Raw genomic sequence first — 18,968 nt, 5'->3', positions numbered from 1 at the left:
ATCTGAGGGGTATTGCTGGGGTAGAAGTTCAAAGTGCAGTCTGCACTGGTTCAAGAAACCCCGGCATAGCTTGGGATCCCCGCTATACCTGGGGGGCTTTCCCAGGCGAGATGGCGGGTGAGATGCTGGATCCCGGGGTTGGATAGAGGCGGCCGCAGAGGACTGTAGAGAAAGTAGTCGATCATCGACGGACGCCATGTAACTTAAGATGTGGGACTGGGCATCGTGCTACTGCGCGAGCTCCTGCTGGAGGCCTGCTAACAGAGGAGCATTCCCTGGGTCGGTGGTTTAAAGGGCAGAAAGCCGGGTGTCCATGGACTTCATGAAGGACAGTATCCGGGTCTGGTTTTCCCGTAAGAAAAGCAATTCCTTTTGCGTAGCGGCCGCAGCTCCAGTGGGGTCCATGGCCTGGTTATACTGTGACACTTCAGGGATTTGGCAGTGTCCGAGAGTGGACCCTCTGGGTCGCGGAACTGAGGCCCTTGGGGCGAGCGCGCCAGGTGGAACCGACCCCTATACAGGGACCGTTAGGGGCAGGCCCGCGGGGGTCAGACACCGGGACAGCTGGAACCAAGAGGGGTGGCTCGAAGGACAGGAGTGGCCACAGGCAGGACCAGGATACAGGACAGGAAACAAGGTACGGGACTCCGTGCGGTAAGCGCGGGGGGAGGCACGAAGCGGTTTAGCACCAGGAACAACTAGGATGACAGACAGACAGCAGGCAGGAGAACTGGACAGACACTGGGGAACGGAACTGAGATGGAGACCAGAGGGGACATAGGCTGCGGAACAAGGACCAGGCAGGACGGAAGACAGGCAGGGAGGCAGGAAATAGAACACAGTGGCAGAGACAACCAAGGCTGGGACAGGGGGAAACTACGAGACTGAGGGAAAGACTATAGACTAGCTATAGGCGGCCAGATTAACGTGTGTCTTCCCTGCACTAACCAGGCGTCCTCCCCTTATGGGAGACGCCTGATGTATCCCCTGCTGGCAGGTGATTGGCTGGCCGAGATCCGGCAGCCGCCCACCGCAGGGTTAAGAAATCAGACGGGCGCATGCCCACGACCTAAGGCGCATGTGCGGGACCGCAGCTGCCCAGGAGGAAGGAGGAGGAGGGAGCGCGCGTGAGCAGGGAGGAGCGCGGCAGGCTGGGTAAGAAGATGCAGCGGCGGGACCCGATGCTGGTGGGACGGCGGCGGGCACGGCCGCCGACGTTACACACTTGTTCAGCCACATCCTGAAGCAACCCCCACCACCGAAAATGACGAGAATGGAGATCCGCAATTGCCTTACCAACCGGGTGGCCAGCATGTACAGAGTTATGAAATTCTCTCATTACACTGCGGTGCAACTTAGATGGCATTAATAACCACCCCAAAGGGCAAGGTGGCAGGGGCGTCCCCCTGAGCCTCGAACACATCTCCCTCCAGGTCAGTGAACAAGGCTGAGATGCCCACCTCCTTCTGCAAAATTGGGGCAGGGTCCTCAAAGCCAGACAAAAAGGTTGGTAAGATCCCTGTAGATCTAGCAGAAGGGAAACGTTTAGGCAGCTACCATGTCAGTAAATTCTCCTGTTACGGGCTTGCGGAACGCACCAAATAATATAAGATGGTATAGAGGTGCGTTCGCAGCCCGGGGTCCACCGGGCAGAGATGTTAACTGCTGCTAGGTAATGACGGAGTACTAACTAGACACCGGCGGGTTAACCGCTGACCCGGTGTGTACAGGAGTGAATTTAGTTACCTCACTGAGCCACTGGAACAAGTGCGAGAGCCTGTTTATCCTCACAGGACTCGGCAGAAGATCGCTAGAGCTAAGACACAGGACTCTGCCCCAAGGACACAGGGTTAGAGCCCCTATAGTCCCACTAGCGCTCAGCACCACAACAGCGATGCGTGGATAGACACTTATAGAATGCTGTGCCCTGTTAGCAGTCACAGGGTGCAGCTGCACGTTGCTTACCGCACTATGCGTGTACAGCGCAACTCTGGCAGACGCCACTAACCAGCCTAGGATCAGAACTGGAAAGCGCATAGGACGCACACGGCGCCACTCTAAGGGATGCTGCAGTACCTGCAGTAGCTTAGTGCCTTAGGTAGAGTGGCGCACTCTGCCGCTAGCATGTGTGAGGAGCTGGGAGCACTTCGGTGATAGGCAGTGCCACAACTCGGCGCTGACTCAGGACTCTAAACCCTACCAACATGCGTATCAAAGGGAAGGAGTTTCATAAGGAGTCATTCAGCGGTTCACAAGCATCCAACATCACACACATCACTACCAATTACTGTCTATACTAGCGCATGGCCGTGTGGCCATGCGACTTTTATAGCAGTGCCCTTCCGGGACCTTCCTAGTGGTCCAATGGGAGCAGCAATAGGACCTGAGCATGTGACCTTAGACCTCCAATGAGAGGACTTCCCACGGGCATGCTCAGTGGGCCGAAAAAAGGACTTGGTCCCAAGAGCTGCTCGCTGCTGGCTATTGCAGGTTACTATAGCTGAACCCTGATTGGCAGCAGTAACCAAGCCAACAGTAGTAGACCGAGCAAGACACCTGGAATGACGTCTTTGCTGAGCAGGCTCCTCTGCGGCTGGAGAGGAATGGGAGACCGCAGAAGGCAAGGGTCGGGATTCTTCTTGTGCAGAGGCAGGAACCCGAAGACAAACATTACCCCCACTCCTAGGGCCCCCTCTTCCCTGTGCCTCGCTATGCTCAAAGGCCGCAATGAGCAAGGGAGCACGAATATTTTCCACAGATTCCCAGGTCCTATCCTTTGGGCCATGACATGTCCAGTCCACCAGATAATATTTTTTGCCCTTTACAACCTTACACCCCACGATGGCGTTCACCTCGTACTCATCCGAGGACAAGCTTGATGTCCCGGTAGGCGACTCCAAAAACCAGGACATGTGAATGGGCTTAAGGAGGGACACGTGGAAGGTATCAGTGAAACACAGATGTGGAGGAAGAGCCAGATGGTAGACTACAGGGTTAACCTGTTCGAGGACCAATATAGCGAGGCGCAAACTTAGTGGACTCAACCCGCAGCCTGATATTACGGGCGGAGAGCCACACTAAGTTGCCAGGGGCGAAGGTCGGAGCAGGGCGCCGGTGTGCATCCGCGGAGACCCTCATTCTTTCCTTGGAGGCCAGGATGGCATCCTGGGTGCGGTCCCAAATATCACGTGCCTCCACCGCCCAGTCTGCCACCCTAGAGTTGGTGGAGGACATGGACATGGGCACAGGGACGCACGGATGCTGGCCGTAATTAAGGAGAAATAGGGTCTGACCAGTGGAATTGGCCACAGCGTTGTTCAAGGTAAACTCCGCCAATGGCAGCAAGGATGCCCAGTCACCCTGCCTGGCAGAGACAAAATGTCGTAGGTGTGTGACCAAGGTCTGGTTGGACCTCTCTACCAACCCGTTCGTCTCAGGATGAAAGGCCGAGGAGAGATTCAGCTCAATGCTGAGCAAGCGACAGAGGTCTCTCAAAAACCGAGATGCAAACTGGGGACCCTGGTCACTGACGATCTTGTCCGGCATGCCGTGTAGGCGAAAGACGTGTTTGATGAACAGCGCTGCCAGGCCCCGTGAAGAAGGTAGCCGAGAGAGAGGCACCAGGTGCACTATTTTAGTGAAATGGTCGGTGACGACCCAGATAACCGTGCTGCCACCGGACTTGGTCGGTATGGACTTCGTGGTGGGCCTACCCATCTTCCAGGGCCTGTCCGCCATCGGCAGGGGGTAAAGCAGCCCAGCCGGCCATTGCCGAGGATACCTATTGATGGCGCAGGAGACGCATGCCGATATGGTCTCCGACGTCACGGGCCATATGCAGCCACCAGTATGTCCTCGCCAGGAGCTCAGATGTCAGCTTTGTCCCAAAGTGTCCCCCCACCCTGGACGCGTGAGCCCAAGAGAGAACCTCCGGTTGTAGACGGGCAGGAACAAAAGTCTTGCCCGGAGGTATTGACTCGAGGGCGACCGGAGCCACTTTCCTCAGGCTCTCAGAAGGGACAATTAACCGAGGCTCTGTCTCCTCCTCCGATGACACTACGGAACGAAAGAGAGTATCGGCATGGATATTCTTCTCCCCAGAAAGAAAATGGAGGGTAAAGTGAAACCGGGAGAAGAACAGGAACCATCTGGCCTGCGAGAGTTTAGCTGCTGGGCTGTCTGCAAGTATACCAAGTTCTTGTGGTTGGTATATACCTGGAAGGGGAACCAAGCCCCCTCCAGGAGATGTCTCCACTCTGAGAAGGCCAACTTCATTGCCAGCAACTCCCTGTTCCCGATGGAATAGTTCCTCTCCGCCAGCGCAAAGGTCTTGGAGAGAAAGAAGCAAGGATGCTTCCAACCTTGAGCGTCCTTCTGGAAGAGGACCGCTCCGGCACCGACGGAAGAGGCATCCACCTCCAAGATAAAGGGTTTGTCCACATCGGGACGATGTAGAATGGGAGCGCTGGCAAAATGGGACTTGATGGAGGTGAAGACCTTGGAGACCTGTTCCGACTTGGGATTGGCTCCCTTCTTGGTGAGGGCAACCAAGGGACCCACCAAGGTAGAGAAGTGGGGGATGAACTGGCAATAGTAATTCACAAACCCTTTAAAGCACTGCACCGCTTTAAGAGAGTGGGATTCTTGCCAGTCCATTACCGCCTGCAATTTGGCAGTATCCATAGCCAAACCCTGGGCAGAGATAGAATCATAGAATCGTAGAGTTGGAAGGGACCTCCTGGGCCATCTGGTCCAACCGCCTGCTCAAAAGCAGGATTCGCTAAATCATCCCAGACAGATGTCTGTCCAGCCTCTGTTTGAAGGCTTCTATTGAAGGAGAACTCGCCACCTCTCGTGGCAGCCTGTTCCAATCATTGATCACTAACTGTCAAAAAGTTTTTTCTAATATCTAATCTGTGTCTCCTCCCATTCAGTTTCATCCCATTGCTTCTAGTCTTTCCTTGTGCAAATGAGAATAAAGATGATCCTTCTACAATGTGAGAGCCCTTGAGATATTTGTAGACAGCTATTAAGTCTCCTCTCAGTCTTCCTCTTTTGCAAGCTAAACATTCCCAAATCCTGTAACCTTTCCTCATAAGACAGGGTTTGCAGACCGGTGACCATTCTGGTCGCTCTTTTCTGAACTTGCTCCAGTTTGTTGATGTCTTTTTTAAAATGTGGTGCCCAAAACTGGACACAGTATTCCAGATGAGGTCTGACCAAAGAGGAGTAGAGGGCAATAATAAGATGATATAGCCCAGGAACGGCAAGGACTCGTGCTCAAACAGGCACTTCTCCAACTTGGCGTAGAGGGAGTTGGCTCGTAGGCGGGCGAAGATTTTGCCAACCTCTCTCCGATGGGGGTACATATCTGGTGAGAAGATGAGAATGTCATCCAAATAGACAACCACCGAGGTGGAGAGCATATCCCGAAAGATAGCATTGACAAAGTCCTGGAAGATGGCTGGAGCATTACAAAGACCAAAGGGCATGACCAGATACTCACAATGTCCATCCCTGGTGTTAAATGCCATCTTCCATTCGTCCCCCTCACGGATGCGTATCAGGTTATAGGCCCCCCATCTAATTTGGTGAAAACCATCACTCCCCGTAATCTATCGAACAGTTCCGATGTCAGGGGCAGAGGATAGTTGTTAACGGTGATGGCGTTAAGACCCCTGTAATCGATGCAGGGACCTAGTTCTCCATTCCTCTTCTGGAAGAAGAAGAATCCCGCCCCCGCTGGTGACACTGACTTCCTAATGAATCCTCTTGCCAGATTCTCCCTGATGTATTGAGACATGGCCTCCGTCTCCGGGAGAGACAGGGGGTAGACTCCACCCCGGGGAGGCTCAGCACAAGGCAAGAGGTCAATAGGACAGTCATAGGGGAGATGTGGTCGAAGGGTTTCAGCTGCCTTTTTGGAGAACACGTCTGCATACTGTCAATAGTGTTTGGGGAACTGCGGGGACCTCGGTGGAGGCAACCTGGATGCACTCCCTCAGACACCTACCCTCACATGATTTATTCCACCCTAGAATTCTCCCCGAGGACCACTCTATATGGGGGGAATGATACCGCAACCAGGGGACTCCTAGAAGGACCTGATCGATTCCCTGGGGCATGACGAGGAGGGATATAGTCTCCTGATGAGAGGGAGACACTGAGAGTATCAATGGAGTGGTCTGGTGGGTAATCTGTAAGGGCAGAGTCGGGCCGTTCACGACTCTGATGGTGACTAGCTTAGATATCATAACCAGGGGTATTGCGTGCCATTGAGCAAAGGCAAATGACCTAAAATTGCCCTCCGCTCCGGAATCCACGCAAACCTCCACCGCCAGAGTGCAAGAACCAAACTCAAGTGTCCCCTTAAAGGACAGCTTGGAGGAAAAGCCGCAGATTCTAGTGAGCCACCTCCTATGGCCACTAGATGTGAGCGTTCTTCCCGGCCATTGTGGGCACCGGTTGGCAAGGTGACCAGACTGCCGGCAAACATGACAGCTCACAGGAGCTCGAGCGGACCGGGGCCTGGATCCCGTAGGGACGCCCGATCGGGAGATTCCTCAGGTTTAGCAAAGCTAGGTGCCAACCTAAACCTCTGCCTACAGTTGTGGCCAAAAGTATTGACACCCCTGCAATTCTGTCAGATAATACTCAATTTCTTCCTGAAAATTACTGTAAACACAAACACAAACACTCTTTGGTATTATTATCTTCATTTAATTTGTCTTAAATGAAAAAACACAAAAGAGAATGAAGCAAAAAGCAAAACATTGATCATTTCACACAAAACTCCAAAAATGGGCCAGACAAAAGTATTCGCACCCGCAGCCTAATACTTGGTTGCACAACCTTTAGTCAAAATAACTGCGACCAACCTCTTCCGGTAACCATCAATGAGTTTCTTACAATGCTCTGCTGGAATTTTAGACCATTCTTCTTTGGCAAACCGCTGCAGGTCCCTGATATTTGAAGGGTGCCTTCTCCAAACTGCCATATTTAGATCTCTCCACAGGTGTTCTATGGGATTCATGTCTGGACTCATTGCTGGCCACCTTAGAAGTCTCCAGTGCTTTCTCTCAAACCATTTTCTAGTGCTTTTTGCAGTGTGTTTTGGGTCATTGTCCTGCTGGAAGACCCATGACCTCTGAGGGAGACCCAGCTTCTCACACTGGGCCCTACATTATGCTGCAAAATTTGTTGGTAGTCTTCAGACTTCACAATGCCATGCACACGGTCAAGCAGTCCAGTGCCAGAGGCAGCAAAGCAACCCCAAAACATCAGGGAACCTCCGCCATGTTTGACTGTAGGGACCGTGTTCTTTTCTTTGAATGCCTCTTTTTTTCTCCTGTAAACTCTATGTTGATGCCTTTGCCCAAAAAGCTCTACTTTTGTCTCATCTGACCAGAGAACATTCTTCCAAAACGTTTTAGGCTTTTTCAGGAAAGTTTTGGCAAACTCCTGCCTGGCTTTTTTGTGTCTCGGGGTAAGAAGTGGGGTCTTCCCGGGTCTCCTACCATACAGTCCCTTTTCATTCAGACGCCGACGGGGGCAGGGCAGCTTGAACTTGTTTGGATGTTAGTCGAGGTTCTTTATCCAACATCCGCACAATCTTGCGTTGAAATCTCTTGTCAATTTTTCTTTTCCGTCCACATCTAGGGAGGTTAGCCACAGTGCCATGGGCTTTAAACTTCTTGATGACACTGCGCACGGTAGACACAGGAACATTCAGGTCTTTGGAGATGGACTTGTAGCCTTGAGATTGCTCATGCTTCCTCACAATTTGGTTTCTCAAGTCCTCAGACAGTTCTTTGGTCTTCTTTCTTTTCTCCATGCTCAATGTGGTACACACAAGGACACAGGACAGAGGTTGAGTCAACTTTAATCCTTGTCAACTGGCTGCAAGTGTGATTTAGTTATTGCCAACACCTGTTAGGTGCCATAGGTAAGTTACAGGTGCTCTTAATTACACAAATTAGAGAAGCATCACATGATTTTTCAAACAGTGCCAATACTTTTGTCCACCCTCTTTTTTATGTTTGGTGTGGAATTACTTCCAATTTGGCTTTAGGACAATTCTTTTTGTGTTTTTTCATTTAAGACAAATTAAATGAAGATAATAATACCAAAGAATATGTGTTTGCAATCATTTTCAGGAAGAAACTGAGTATTATCTGACAGAATTGCAGGGGTGTCAATACTTTTGGCAACAACTGTATATTGGGACCACTCCAACCTTCGCTCGGCAAAGCAAAGATCTAAACGGGCGGAGACGGTGATAAGCTCCTCCAGTGTGGCAGGAATCTCCCTGGTGTCCAGGGCATCCTTCACATGGTCAGCCAAACCTCTCCAGAATGCCAGAATGAGGACCTCATCTGGCCACTCCAACTCAGAGGCCAGCGTCCGGAACTGGATGGCAAAGTGGCTGACCATGGACGAGCCCTGTGACAATGCCAGCAGACGGAGCGCGGTGTCATGGGTGACTCGCGGTCCCAGGAAGACCTGCTTCAGAGTGCCCAAGAACTGCGATGCACTCTGTACCACATGATCACCACGCTCCCACAGCGGTGTGGCCCACTCCAAAGCCCTACCCGACAAGAGGGAAATAATAAATCCCACCTTAGCCTGCTCGGAGAGGAATCGTGCAGCCTGCAGCTCCAGCTGTATAGTGCACTGGCTCATGAAACCCCTACAAGAAACACTATCGCCCGAGATCTTCGTGGGCAACGCGAGGCGGGACAAAGTCGGAGCAGGGATGGCAGTGGATACATGGGAGACAGCTTCCGTGGCTGCCTGAACGGTGAACACGGTAAGATCCACAGCTGAGGTTGAGCGCTCGAGAGCCACCAACCTGCCCTCCAGCTGCTGGCTGTACCTAGGCAGTGCCACAACTCGGCGCTGACTCAGGACTATAAACCCTACCAACATGCGTATCAAAGGGAAGGAGTTTCATAATGAGTCATTCAGCGGTTCACAAGCATCCAACATCACACACATCACTACCAATTACTGTCTATACTAGCGCATGGCCATGAGACTTTTATAGCAGCGTCCTTCCGGGACCTTCCTAGTGGTCCAATGGGAGCAGCAATAGGACCTGAGCATGTGACCTCAGACCTCCAATGAGAGGACTTCCCACGGGCATGCTCAGTGGGCCGAAAGAAGAACTTAGTCCCAAGAGCTGCTCGCTGCTGGCTATTGCAGTTTACTATAGCTGAACCCTGATTGGCAGCAGTAACCAACGAGCAAGATGCCAGGAAAGACGTCTTTGCTGAGCAGGCTCCTCTGCGGCCGGAGAGGAATGGGAGACCGCAAGGCAAGGGTAGGGATTCTTCCTGTGCAGAGGCAGGAACCCAATGCCTAACATCCCCACTTCACAATCTCTCCAAGGTATGTAAGTAGCAATCAAATAACAAAAAGCTTTCTATTGATTTTTGCCTTTTTGTATGGAGGTGGTATTTGACTCGTTGTTCTACATTGGACAATAAATTTTCATTTGAGTGCCCAAGCTTTTTGTTACGAGACGTGAATGTACATTCCAACTTCTTGGGTTCCTCTAAATCCACCGGTATAGGTTAACCCCCAGACCTTTCATCCAACACAGGGATCTTGTCCCAGAAAGAGGACTCAGAAGTAGGTGGTCTTACCCATCTGTCTCGCAGGTGTGGCGCCCCTGAGGGTTCAGAGGTACTGCACCTCAACCAGAGGTGTGGTATCCCACTTTCCAGGTAAGGTGGAGGCACCTCACAGGACTCACACACCTGCATCCAACACTCACTTATAGCAGCAGGGCACTCTGCATGGACCCTAAAGGAGGAGGATCTCATCCCTGCTGGGCAGTGAAAGGGTGTTAGGAGGTGGGTGGAGTTAGTAGGATGAGAGTGGGAGAAGAGAGCGAGTCAGCAGTCTCCCCTTAGGGGAGGAAGTGAGAGGACGTGTGCAGCAGCTCCCTGTCAGCAGGGGCTGCTGGAAGAAGTACTGGTACAGAGAGAAGGACTGAAGGAAGCTCCCTGAAGGGGAAAGGGATTCCCAGAGGCATGGGCTGAGAAAGTGCTGCCCGTGAGGCTCGTTCCAAACTGACAGCCATCAGGTGGGGGATATCCAGGTCGCAGAAGGGTCTCGGCCCCTAGCCTAGTGGAGCGCACAACAGGACTCAGTTAGCAAGCCGACAGCAACATTAGGCAATTTTAGGGGCCACAGCCAACAACAACAGTTATCTTCTCCGGAAGTGCAGCCAGAAAGGATCAAGGAAACGCATTATCCGACAGGGCACGCAGCTGCTGACCTGGGACACTGACTGTGATGCGCTGGGAAGGAAGAGGAATAGGAATCAGCAAACTGAGAATGCCAGGGAAGGCATATACTGACAGGGAGTTCTGGAAAAGTGTTCTCTATCCGCCTGGAAGTTGGCTGGATCCCTCGCCTGGAGGACGCAGCACCAAGCGGGCACTACCGGCTCTTGAAAACTGTAAGTAAAGCTTTGGAGCTGCATTCAGATTTGTCTTCTGCATTCTTCCTGCGTCACCTACTCAGAGCTGCTACATCTCTTGCTTCACACTACATCATCATCTTTCATCTGCCCTGGGAAAAAAGCTCTGCCTGTGGAGAGCTATTCCAACCCTGCTGCATCACACCATCAGTCCCAGAGGATCTGCACTGCAGCGCTGGTCGCCTCTGACCGGAAACCACAGGTGGCGTCGTGAACACTTTACAAACTCTTTATTTTTCATCCCTTGTAAATATCCTTTTTTATTGGACGCCCATGGCCACGGACCGGGTCACCACCACTGTGATACTGTCCCTTTAAGAAGTGGCCCAGTACCGAGTACCCCACTTGCCCTGGCGGGCGCTTCACAGACTTCTATCCACCCAAATATCTAAGGACATGGCAGCCTTCAATGGCACAGGACTTTCATATACTGCTAAAGCATCCTTTAACCTTTCAGTGATGCCCTAAAGGAATTGGCTTCTAAGAGCCCGTCAGTCCATTTGGTATCAGTTTACCACCTGCGGAATTCAGAGCTATAAGTCTCCACTGAACGATTCCCTTGCTGAATGCGACACAGCCTGGATTCAGCCAAGGAAATACAGTCAGCATCATGATAGATAAGGGCTAGAGTCCTAAAAAAAACTCCTCCACAGACTGCAGACACATAGAATCCTTTGGTGGATGGAGAAAAAGGCCCAGGACTGAGGTTCCCTTTGCCACAGTGAAATAACAGTTCCTACTTGTTGCTCCTCTTCTCCAGAGGAGTAACGAAGAAGTTTAACGTACAATTTGCATGCCTCCTTAAACACAAAAAACTGGTACCTACTCCCAGAAAACCTGTCTGTGAGGGCAATTTTGGGATCAAGCTAGACCCACCTATCTGCAGGGTCCGCCACAATAGGATCCTGCAGCCGCTGTCCCTGATGCTGAACTTCAGAACAAAGGTCAGTCACGTCCAGTGCCAACCTCTGCAGCTGCTCTGCTAGCAACAGAATCCATGAATCCAGCAAAAGAATAAGAAACATAGAAAAAAAACAAAAAGTGTCAGATTTTTTAATTTTTTTTTTTCCTCTTGCAAATGTGAACGGCAGGTGATAGGCTGTCTTACACCTTGTGTGACATTAAGTGCAACAAAAAAGGATAAGGGGAAGGGGAGCAGGGAGTGGAGACCCATAGAAGTGGAGACCCCTCGATCATTACCCAGACTTAGGCGTTTCCCGACATCTTAGATGAGGAGGGACAAGAAGGACAGTCCATTTTCCAGTGTCCTGGGTTTCCACAGCAAAAGTACAGCTGGTTATCTCTGCGGCATCTCCTCTCTCTCTTTGACAGAGATGGCTCCCACCTCCATGAGTTCAGTAGGCGAAGATGTGCCCCCTGAGCTGGAGTATACAGGGGTTTCCGGATGCATCACCCCTCTGGCACAGAGCCTACAGTCCATAAGGACGGCCTGGGTAATGGCGTCCTCCAGGGAATCCGGGGGAGGATGCAAGGCCAAAGCATTCTGCAAACGGTTTGACACACCTCTGTAGAACAGCCCTTTAAGTTGTTATCATTCCAGGATATTTCAGCCGCCCAGCCTCTGAACTCGGAACAAAACCACTCAGCAGACTGCTTCCCCTGTGTCACACTCATCACCATATCCTCAGCTAGACGCACTCGATCAGGCTCATCATAAATATGCCCAAGAGCCTCAAAAAACAGATCCACAGACATATGTTCTGGAGCGGAGGGAGAGAGAGAAGAAGCCCAAGCCTGTAGAGCCCCTTAATAAAGAAATAATTATTCCCACCCTCTGGCTTTCATTCCCAGAGATGCACAGATGCAGAGATAAAAACAATTTGCACCCATCTTTGAACACCCTGAATAATTTTTTATCCCCAGAAAAGGTGTCAGGCAACTTATCATGTGGTTCAGGGGAGATTAAGGAAACATCTGTGGTACCCTCACCCCAAGCCCCAGAAGGAAAAGAACCCTGCATGGCGACAACAACCTCTCTCTGAACCTGTTGATGCAACTGAATCAGGGTTAACTGCTCCACAGATGTTTTTGCATCATTTGATTGAGGCTTTTCAATCAAGAGAGAGAGCATGCAGCAGATCCATGACCAAAGGAAAAAAAAGGTGCAAAATATCATTTAAATGTTCTGGTCAGTGATAATATCAAGAACCCTGCTGTAGACACGTGACCACTGGAGGGAGTGACCGGAGGCAGAGCCAGACGCCGAGCAACGGCCGTGACAGGCGTAGCCGGAGAATAGTCTGAACGTGTCAAAGTCAAGCCGGGAGAGCGATAAAGTGCCAAAGGTTGAGATGCTAAGAGTGGTCAGGATGTAACAAAAAGGTCAGGAAGCCGGAGATTGCAATGCAGTACAAACGGGGCAGACAGGTTGGAAGTTAGAGTACCAGGCCGAAGGTCAGAGCCAGAACAGACAACAAGCACAGAGTCACAAGGCAAAACACAGAACAAGAAAACAGATCGGGTAATACACAAGAAAGCAATTGGACTAAACAGTATGCAAGCACACCAGGGGGTCAGACACACAGCCAAGACAGATGTATCACTGACAAAGATCCCCAGAAGGTGGATAAATATAGCCCTCCCCTAAACCAAAAGGAGGCCGTACAAAATTAACCCTGAGAGGTCAGGGAAGGAACCCTGTCCACAACCATGACATCACATCTATGTTCAGCTCTAATCCTGCCATCTCCACCATTCTCATTACACAAGTATAAAACATATAATACTGGTGGATAAAACAAGACTGAGCACAAGACCTTCACAGTCGTCTACACGTCATAGGGGAGATCTCATGACACCTTCTCTCCATCTACCTGATGATCCTGAGGAACACCTGGATCTTCTTGTTTACAGTCCTCTGGAAGTAGAGGACGGGGACATCTCTCTGGTGTTGTCCTCTTACTGGATAGATCTGGAGGAAACACAAACAGGGACTGAATTCATTCTTTACATACAGATAATTATAGGCCGTGTGTATTTAGTCCTGTCCATTACCTGATGATGTGAGGGGCTGGGGAACCTCCATTATGACGTTTTTGTACAGATCTCTGTGGTCTTCTAAATACTCCCACTCCTCCATGGAGAAATAGACGGCGACATCCTGACACCTTATAGGAACCTGACACATACAATGATACTATCATCCCCCCGATCCCTTCATAGTGTTAATATCCCAGCATTCCCAGCAGTGTCACCTCTCCAGTCAGCAGCTCAATCATCTTGTAGGTGAGTTCTAGGATCTTCTGGTCATCAGTGTCCTCATGTAACAAGGGGTGAGGTGGAGGCCCCGTGATTGGGGTCAAGGGTCTTCCCCATCCCTCAGACATAGGGTCGTGACAGCGCTCACTAGAGGTCTTCTTCACCACTGTGTAATCCTGGTTATGGAGAGACACATTAATAAATCACACTACAGAAATTCCCAGAGTCCTCACCTCTCCAGTTTTGTCCATCTGTTATTCCCATAGATAAGAATAATGTAATGTGACGTCATCAGAATCTCTCACCTCTCCAGTAAGCCGGAAGAGGATCTCTAAGGTGAGGTGTAATATTTTCTTTGCCATCTTGTATCTGTCCAAATCCATCGTTGATGAGGAAATCAGGAAAATTCTCTTTCATAGAAGATCTTCACTGAGAGGATCCGATATTGTAGAGACCTGAATGAGAAGATGAGCCGATGTAACATCATAGAAATCCTGTGTAATAATACAATTACTGGCGATAATAAGGGAAACATATGAGGAGATTAATTATTTTACAGTATTTAGTTTTCTTCTTTACATCTACTAATAAAACCTATATATTTAGGCCACAGACAACAAGCAATTTCTCCCTCGGAGTCGGCAGCTGAATACGTTTCTCATAGACTCATCTTCCATAACGCTAATTCTCGTCTCATTTACCGATACTGGAATCGGCATTAGCAATACTGCAGGAGATATTCATTACACGTGACAGGAGAAATAACTACTTCATGATGAGGACGACATCTTCATCTCCTACTACGGCTCTAGAAACATATTTGGCGAGAGTCCATCACTGACTCCATCCCCACCGGCCGTCTATATGAAGGTTTCCCGTCTTCCCCGCACTGTAATCTTCTATCACGTTAGATCTCAGCTCTGATTCACACACAGAAGTTTGAGGCTTTTATAAAAGGTTTTTTGTTTAAACACACACCACGGATATAAATGATCTGATCCCAAAGTCTCCATGTACAGTGTCTTATGGGATTTATTTCTGGCCTTAGACTTTCCTATATTACTAGAAAAACAAGAAAAGAGGGGCGTGGCCTAGCAGCATGTGAGGAGGACGTGGGTCTGCTGAGCTCCCACACACAGCTACTGATTACTGCCATTATATCCCCACAGCAGGTCAGTAACTAATCTGTGTGCATTCCTGAGACCTGCAGGTGCCGCTGGACAGAGACATTCAGCCTCTAGCCCTAAATCATGCCAAAAAAAGGTCAGAGAAGAGTGACTAGTGAGCTGGGGCCTGGGTCCCAAGATGGAGCTGCTAACACAGTGCGTGCTCTGGAGGAAGCAGCTGTAGACAGTGAGGCCAGTAACAGGGAGGTGGCAGCCCGGCTGAGACGCTTTGCTAGAGTGGAGGAGGCAGAGCGCGAGTCCCTCCAGGAGACAGATGGAGAGCTGGAGTAGGTGAATGTATGGATCCGGAGGTGGGAGAGAGGGGAGAGGAGGAGGCCACAGGCTCTGGAGGTCGGGAGAAGCAGGACGCTGCAGCCAGCTGGGGAGAACTAGTGGAGCAAAACAAAAGCCAGCTCCAAGCACTGCAGCTGCAAATGCCAACTGAACCTACTATCAAAGATGTGCTGATGGCAGTTATGCAGTGTGGGTCTGCTATTTCTTCTGTGCTCACTCAGCTGGGTTATTTACAAGAATCCATGCAAAATGTGAGGCATGAACTGCACACCGTTAAAGACAGAACCGGGCAACTTGAGAAACGAGTCGGAGTTGTGGAGGGTACTGTGTCTAAGTCAGCGCAGCATCATAAAGAACTTAAAAGAGATATGGTTGCTGTGTGGGCCAAAACTGATGACCTAGAGAACAGGTCTAGACGGAACAACGTCCGCATTGTTGGCATGCCTGAACGTTATGAAGGCAAAAATCCTACTGTTTTTATCGAAGCCTGGATTAAGTAGAAAATAGGAACTGATAATCTAACTCATTTATATGCTGTGGAACGTGCTCACAGGGTTCCTACCCGCCCTCCTCCTCCTGGTTACCAACCGAGGCCTATCTTGGCTAAAATTCTCCACTATAGGGACAGGGATAATATCCTTAGATACTCAAGGGAACATCCTGACCTTTCTATTGATGGCTCCAGAGTTTCTTTTTACCCTGACTTCTCGCCAGAAGTCCAAAGAATGAGAGCTAAATTTATGGACATCAAAAAACGTCTAAGGGCCATAGGTATCCGATATTCTATGATATTCCCGGCCAAGCTGCGGGTCGAGGCCCGGAACAAAATTCACTTTTTTCTGGATGCTAAAGATGCTATGGACTGGCTGGATCTGAATGAACAGCAGCTGAGGAAGGATGAGGAAGACCGGGAATGTGGCTGATGATGTATTTGCTACTTTGGACACTTCTGCGCTGTCTGGTGTCTTGACTTTCGGTTCTGTTGCAGGAAACTGCTTGACATGTTGTCGTTTTGCTATACATGGTTGCCATGTGCTGTGTGGACTCATCCTGTTATGTGTGGGCAGCAGTTAGGAAGTGAAACGCCCGTTGACTGATGTGGAAGGGAATAACATCGCCCTTGTTTGAAATACCCTTGGCACTGCCGGGGGACATGTTGGGGAGAGTTCTCGGGGGGGGGGGGGTTCTAGGGGTTTGTCGGGTCCTATGTAACTTTTGTGCACAACAATGTAAGCTCTACTATGACATGGTGGATATTGGCACCGACTGTATATTGACTTGAGAATGGGTGACGTTAAAATACTTAGCTGGAATATTAGAGGGCTAAAGTCCCCAGTAAAAAGACAGGCCATATTTTCCTTTATAATGGATCAGAAGCCAACTGTTGTATGCTTACAAGAGACGCATCTTACTCCTGAGACACTTGGTATAATAAATAAGAGGTGGATACAACATGGGTATCATTCCACGTACTCTCAATACTCCCGGGGAGTTAGCATACTGGTCTGTTCAGGTGCCCAGTTTACATGCAATCAGGTGGTAGTGGACACGGAGGGGCAATTCGTCTTTCTATTCTGCAAACTCTTTGCTGAGATAATGATACTCATTTCTATATACATCCCCCCGCCTTATAGCAGCAAAGTTATATATAAAATTCATACCATGTTGAGGGACTTTCCGGGGGTCCCTTATATGTTGGTGGGGGACTTTAATAATGTTATGGACTCCCACTGGGATAGAGGGAATCATGCACCCCTGAAACCGGGAGGTAATCGTACGCCTTTCGGACTTTTGTTACATGAACTAGCCCTGACTGACTTATGGAGAAGTCGTAATCCTGATGTCTACCAATATTCATGCTTCTCCTCTACCTTTGTCTCAGTGTCACGCATTGATTTGGCTATGGGTGATGATTTGATGCTGAGAAAAATTTTAGACGTTAATTATTTGCCGAGAACAGTGTCGGATCACTCGCCCATGTCCATTACAATTAAGGGGGGGGATAATAGATTGAAAACTAAACCGTTATGGCGACTTAATCCGTTTTGGCTGCAGCTAGTGGATAAGAATGATAGCTTTAGCTTTGAAATACAGGAGCATCTCAGGTTTAATTTGGGTTCAGCATCTAGTTTGACTGTTTGGGAGACTCTGAAGGCATACCTGCGGGGCATGTATATACGTGAGATTTCAAAGCTTAAATCTAATTCCAGAGCAGAATCTCAGATTATACTTCATGAGCTGGAGGATGCGGAAAAGGCTCTCTCCATGCGATTCACTCTCGCCAGTCAGAAAAGGCTAAAAGAGGCACAGTTGAAGGTGACTAAAATGACGCTAGAAACTGCGAAACGAAAACGTATGTTTCAGTCAGTTCAATATTTTGAAAATGCGGAGAGTGTTGGTCATTTGCTCTCGGTTATAACTTCAGCACGGGTGGGGGTCCTCGTTTATAGCCGGCCTTCGGGATGTGGGTGGGCAACTTTTCAATGACACACCGGGTATTTTGAGAATTTTGGAGACTTTTTATACAGAGTTATACTCCTCACACACCAGGGCCTCGACTGAAGACCTTGACAACTTTTTGGGGCCCGCAAGACTCCCACGTCTGACTGACGAGGCGAGACGTATGCTTGATGAGCCGCTGGACTTGGGGGAGCTTGAAGAGGCTTTGGGATCTATGTCCAATGGTAAGGCGCCGGGGGTGGATGGCTTACCGGTTGAGGTGTACAAAAAGTATAAATCTGTACTACTCCCTACCTTGCTGGCTGTATTCAATGATAGTCTCAGTTCTGGAGCTCTCCCATCTTCTATGCGGGAAGCTATTATTACTGTGCTGCCAAAAAAGGACAAAGACCCGACACTCCCGGCGTCATATAGACCCATTTCCCTCCTGACGGTGGACATTAAGCTCCTGGCGAAGGTTTTGGCCACTCGACTTTCGAAGGTGGTGGAATCGTTAGTACATTCGGATCAGACGGGTTTCATTCCTCGTAAGTCTACGGCCATAAATATTAGGCGACTGTATTTGAACATGCAGGTGAGGGCGGATAATGCGGGGGGGGTTGGGGGGGGAGGGTGGTCCTGTCTCTGGATGCCGCCAAGGCATTTGACAGTGTAGAGTGGACCTACCTCTGGGCTACACTTCGCTGTATGGGGTTTGGTCCGGGTTTTATTAGCTGGATCAGGCTCCTATATTCCGAACCAAAAGCACGAATACGAGCAAATGGATCACTGTCTGACCCTTTTCCTCTTTATAGAGGTACGAGGCAGGGCTGCCCTCTGTCCCCGCTACTCTTTGCTTTAGCGATAGAGCCTCTGGCCTCCAGAATAAGATAGGATAAGGGCATCGAGGGGTTCAGATACGGAGGACAGGAGGAGAAGGTAGCACTCTATGCTGATGACTTGCTTATGTTCTTGGCTGACCCTGATAGATCATTACATAATGTGATGCTGCTCCTTAATTCTTTTGGCGCTGTCTCGGGACTAGTTATTAACTGGGAAAAATCTGCGATTCTCCCTTTAGATCCGATCCCAATCAACGTCACACAGGTGTCGGTTGTAACGACTTTCAAATATCTGGGTATTATGATATCTAATAAACTAATGGATTTTGAATATTTGAATCTCTCGCCACTGATGGCCAGGATTAAGGGAAAGGTTAAGGCCTGGGCTAAGTTGCATCTTTCTGTGGTGGGGAGAGTGAACTTACTGAAAATGGTGATCATGCCGCAGCTTCTGTATGTTCTTCACAACTCCCCAGTCTGGCTCCCTCAAAATAGGTTTTACAAAATTAATGCGATATT

General features: G+C 49.7%; 2 protein-coding genes across 3 annotated transcripts in view; one reads left to right on the top strand and one right to left on the bottom strand.

Moving 5' to 3' along the window:
• The window catches only part of LOC141059302 (uncharacterized), a 97,980-nt gene extending 83,821 nt beyond the window's left edge, over nucleotides 1-14,159 (bottom strand). For both annotated transcript variants that reach the window (XM_073555632.1, XM_073555631.1), the window contains exons 1-4: nucleotides 14,014-14,159; nucleotides 13,705-13,884; nucleotides 13,505-13,628; nucleotides 13,324-13,421 (exon numbers count right to left, since the gene is read on the bottom strand). In XM_073555632.1, coding sequence (XP_073411733.1) covers nucleotides 13,324-13,421; nucleotides 13,505-13,628; nucleotides 13,705-13,884; nucleotides 14,014-14,091 — 480 coding nt within the window. In that variant the 5' untranslated portion in view covers nucleotides 14,092-14,159. The remainder of the gene's footprint in view (nucleotides 1-13,323; nucleotides 13,422-13,504; nucleotides 13,629-13,704; nucleotides 13,885-14,013) is intronic.
• LOC141059299 (uncharacterized) overlaps nucleotides 1-18,968 on the top strand; it is a 779,988-nt gene that overhangs the window by 421,183 nt on the left and 339,837 nt on the right. The window lies entirely within an intron of this gene.

The sequence above is a fragment of the Dendrobates tinctorius genome, unplaced genomic scaffold (genome assembly GCF_039654945.1).
Source record: "Dendrobates tinctorius isolate UK_male_01 unplaced genomic scaffold, ASM3965494v1 ptg000226l, whole genome shotgun sequence".
NCBI lineage: Eukaryota > Metazoa > Chordata > Amphibia > Anura > Dendrobatidae > Dendrobates > Dendrobates tinctorius.
Note: the sequence above shows the minus strand (reverse complement) of the source record. Positions and strands in the feature narration are given on the sequence as shown.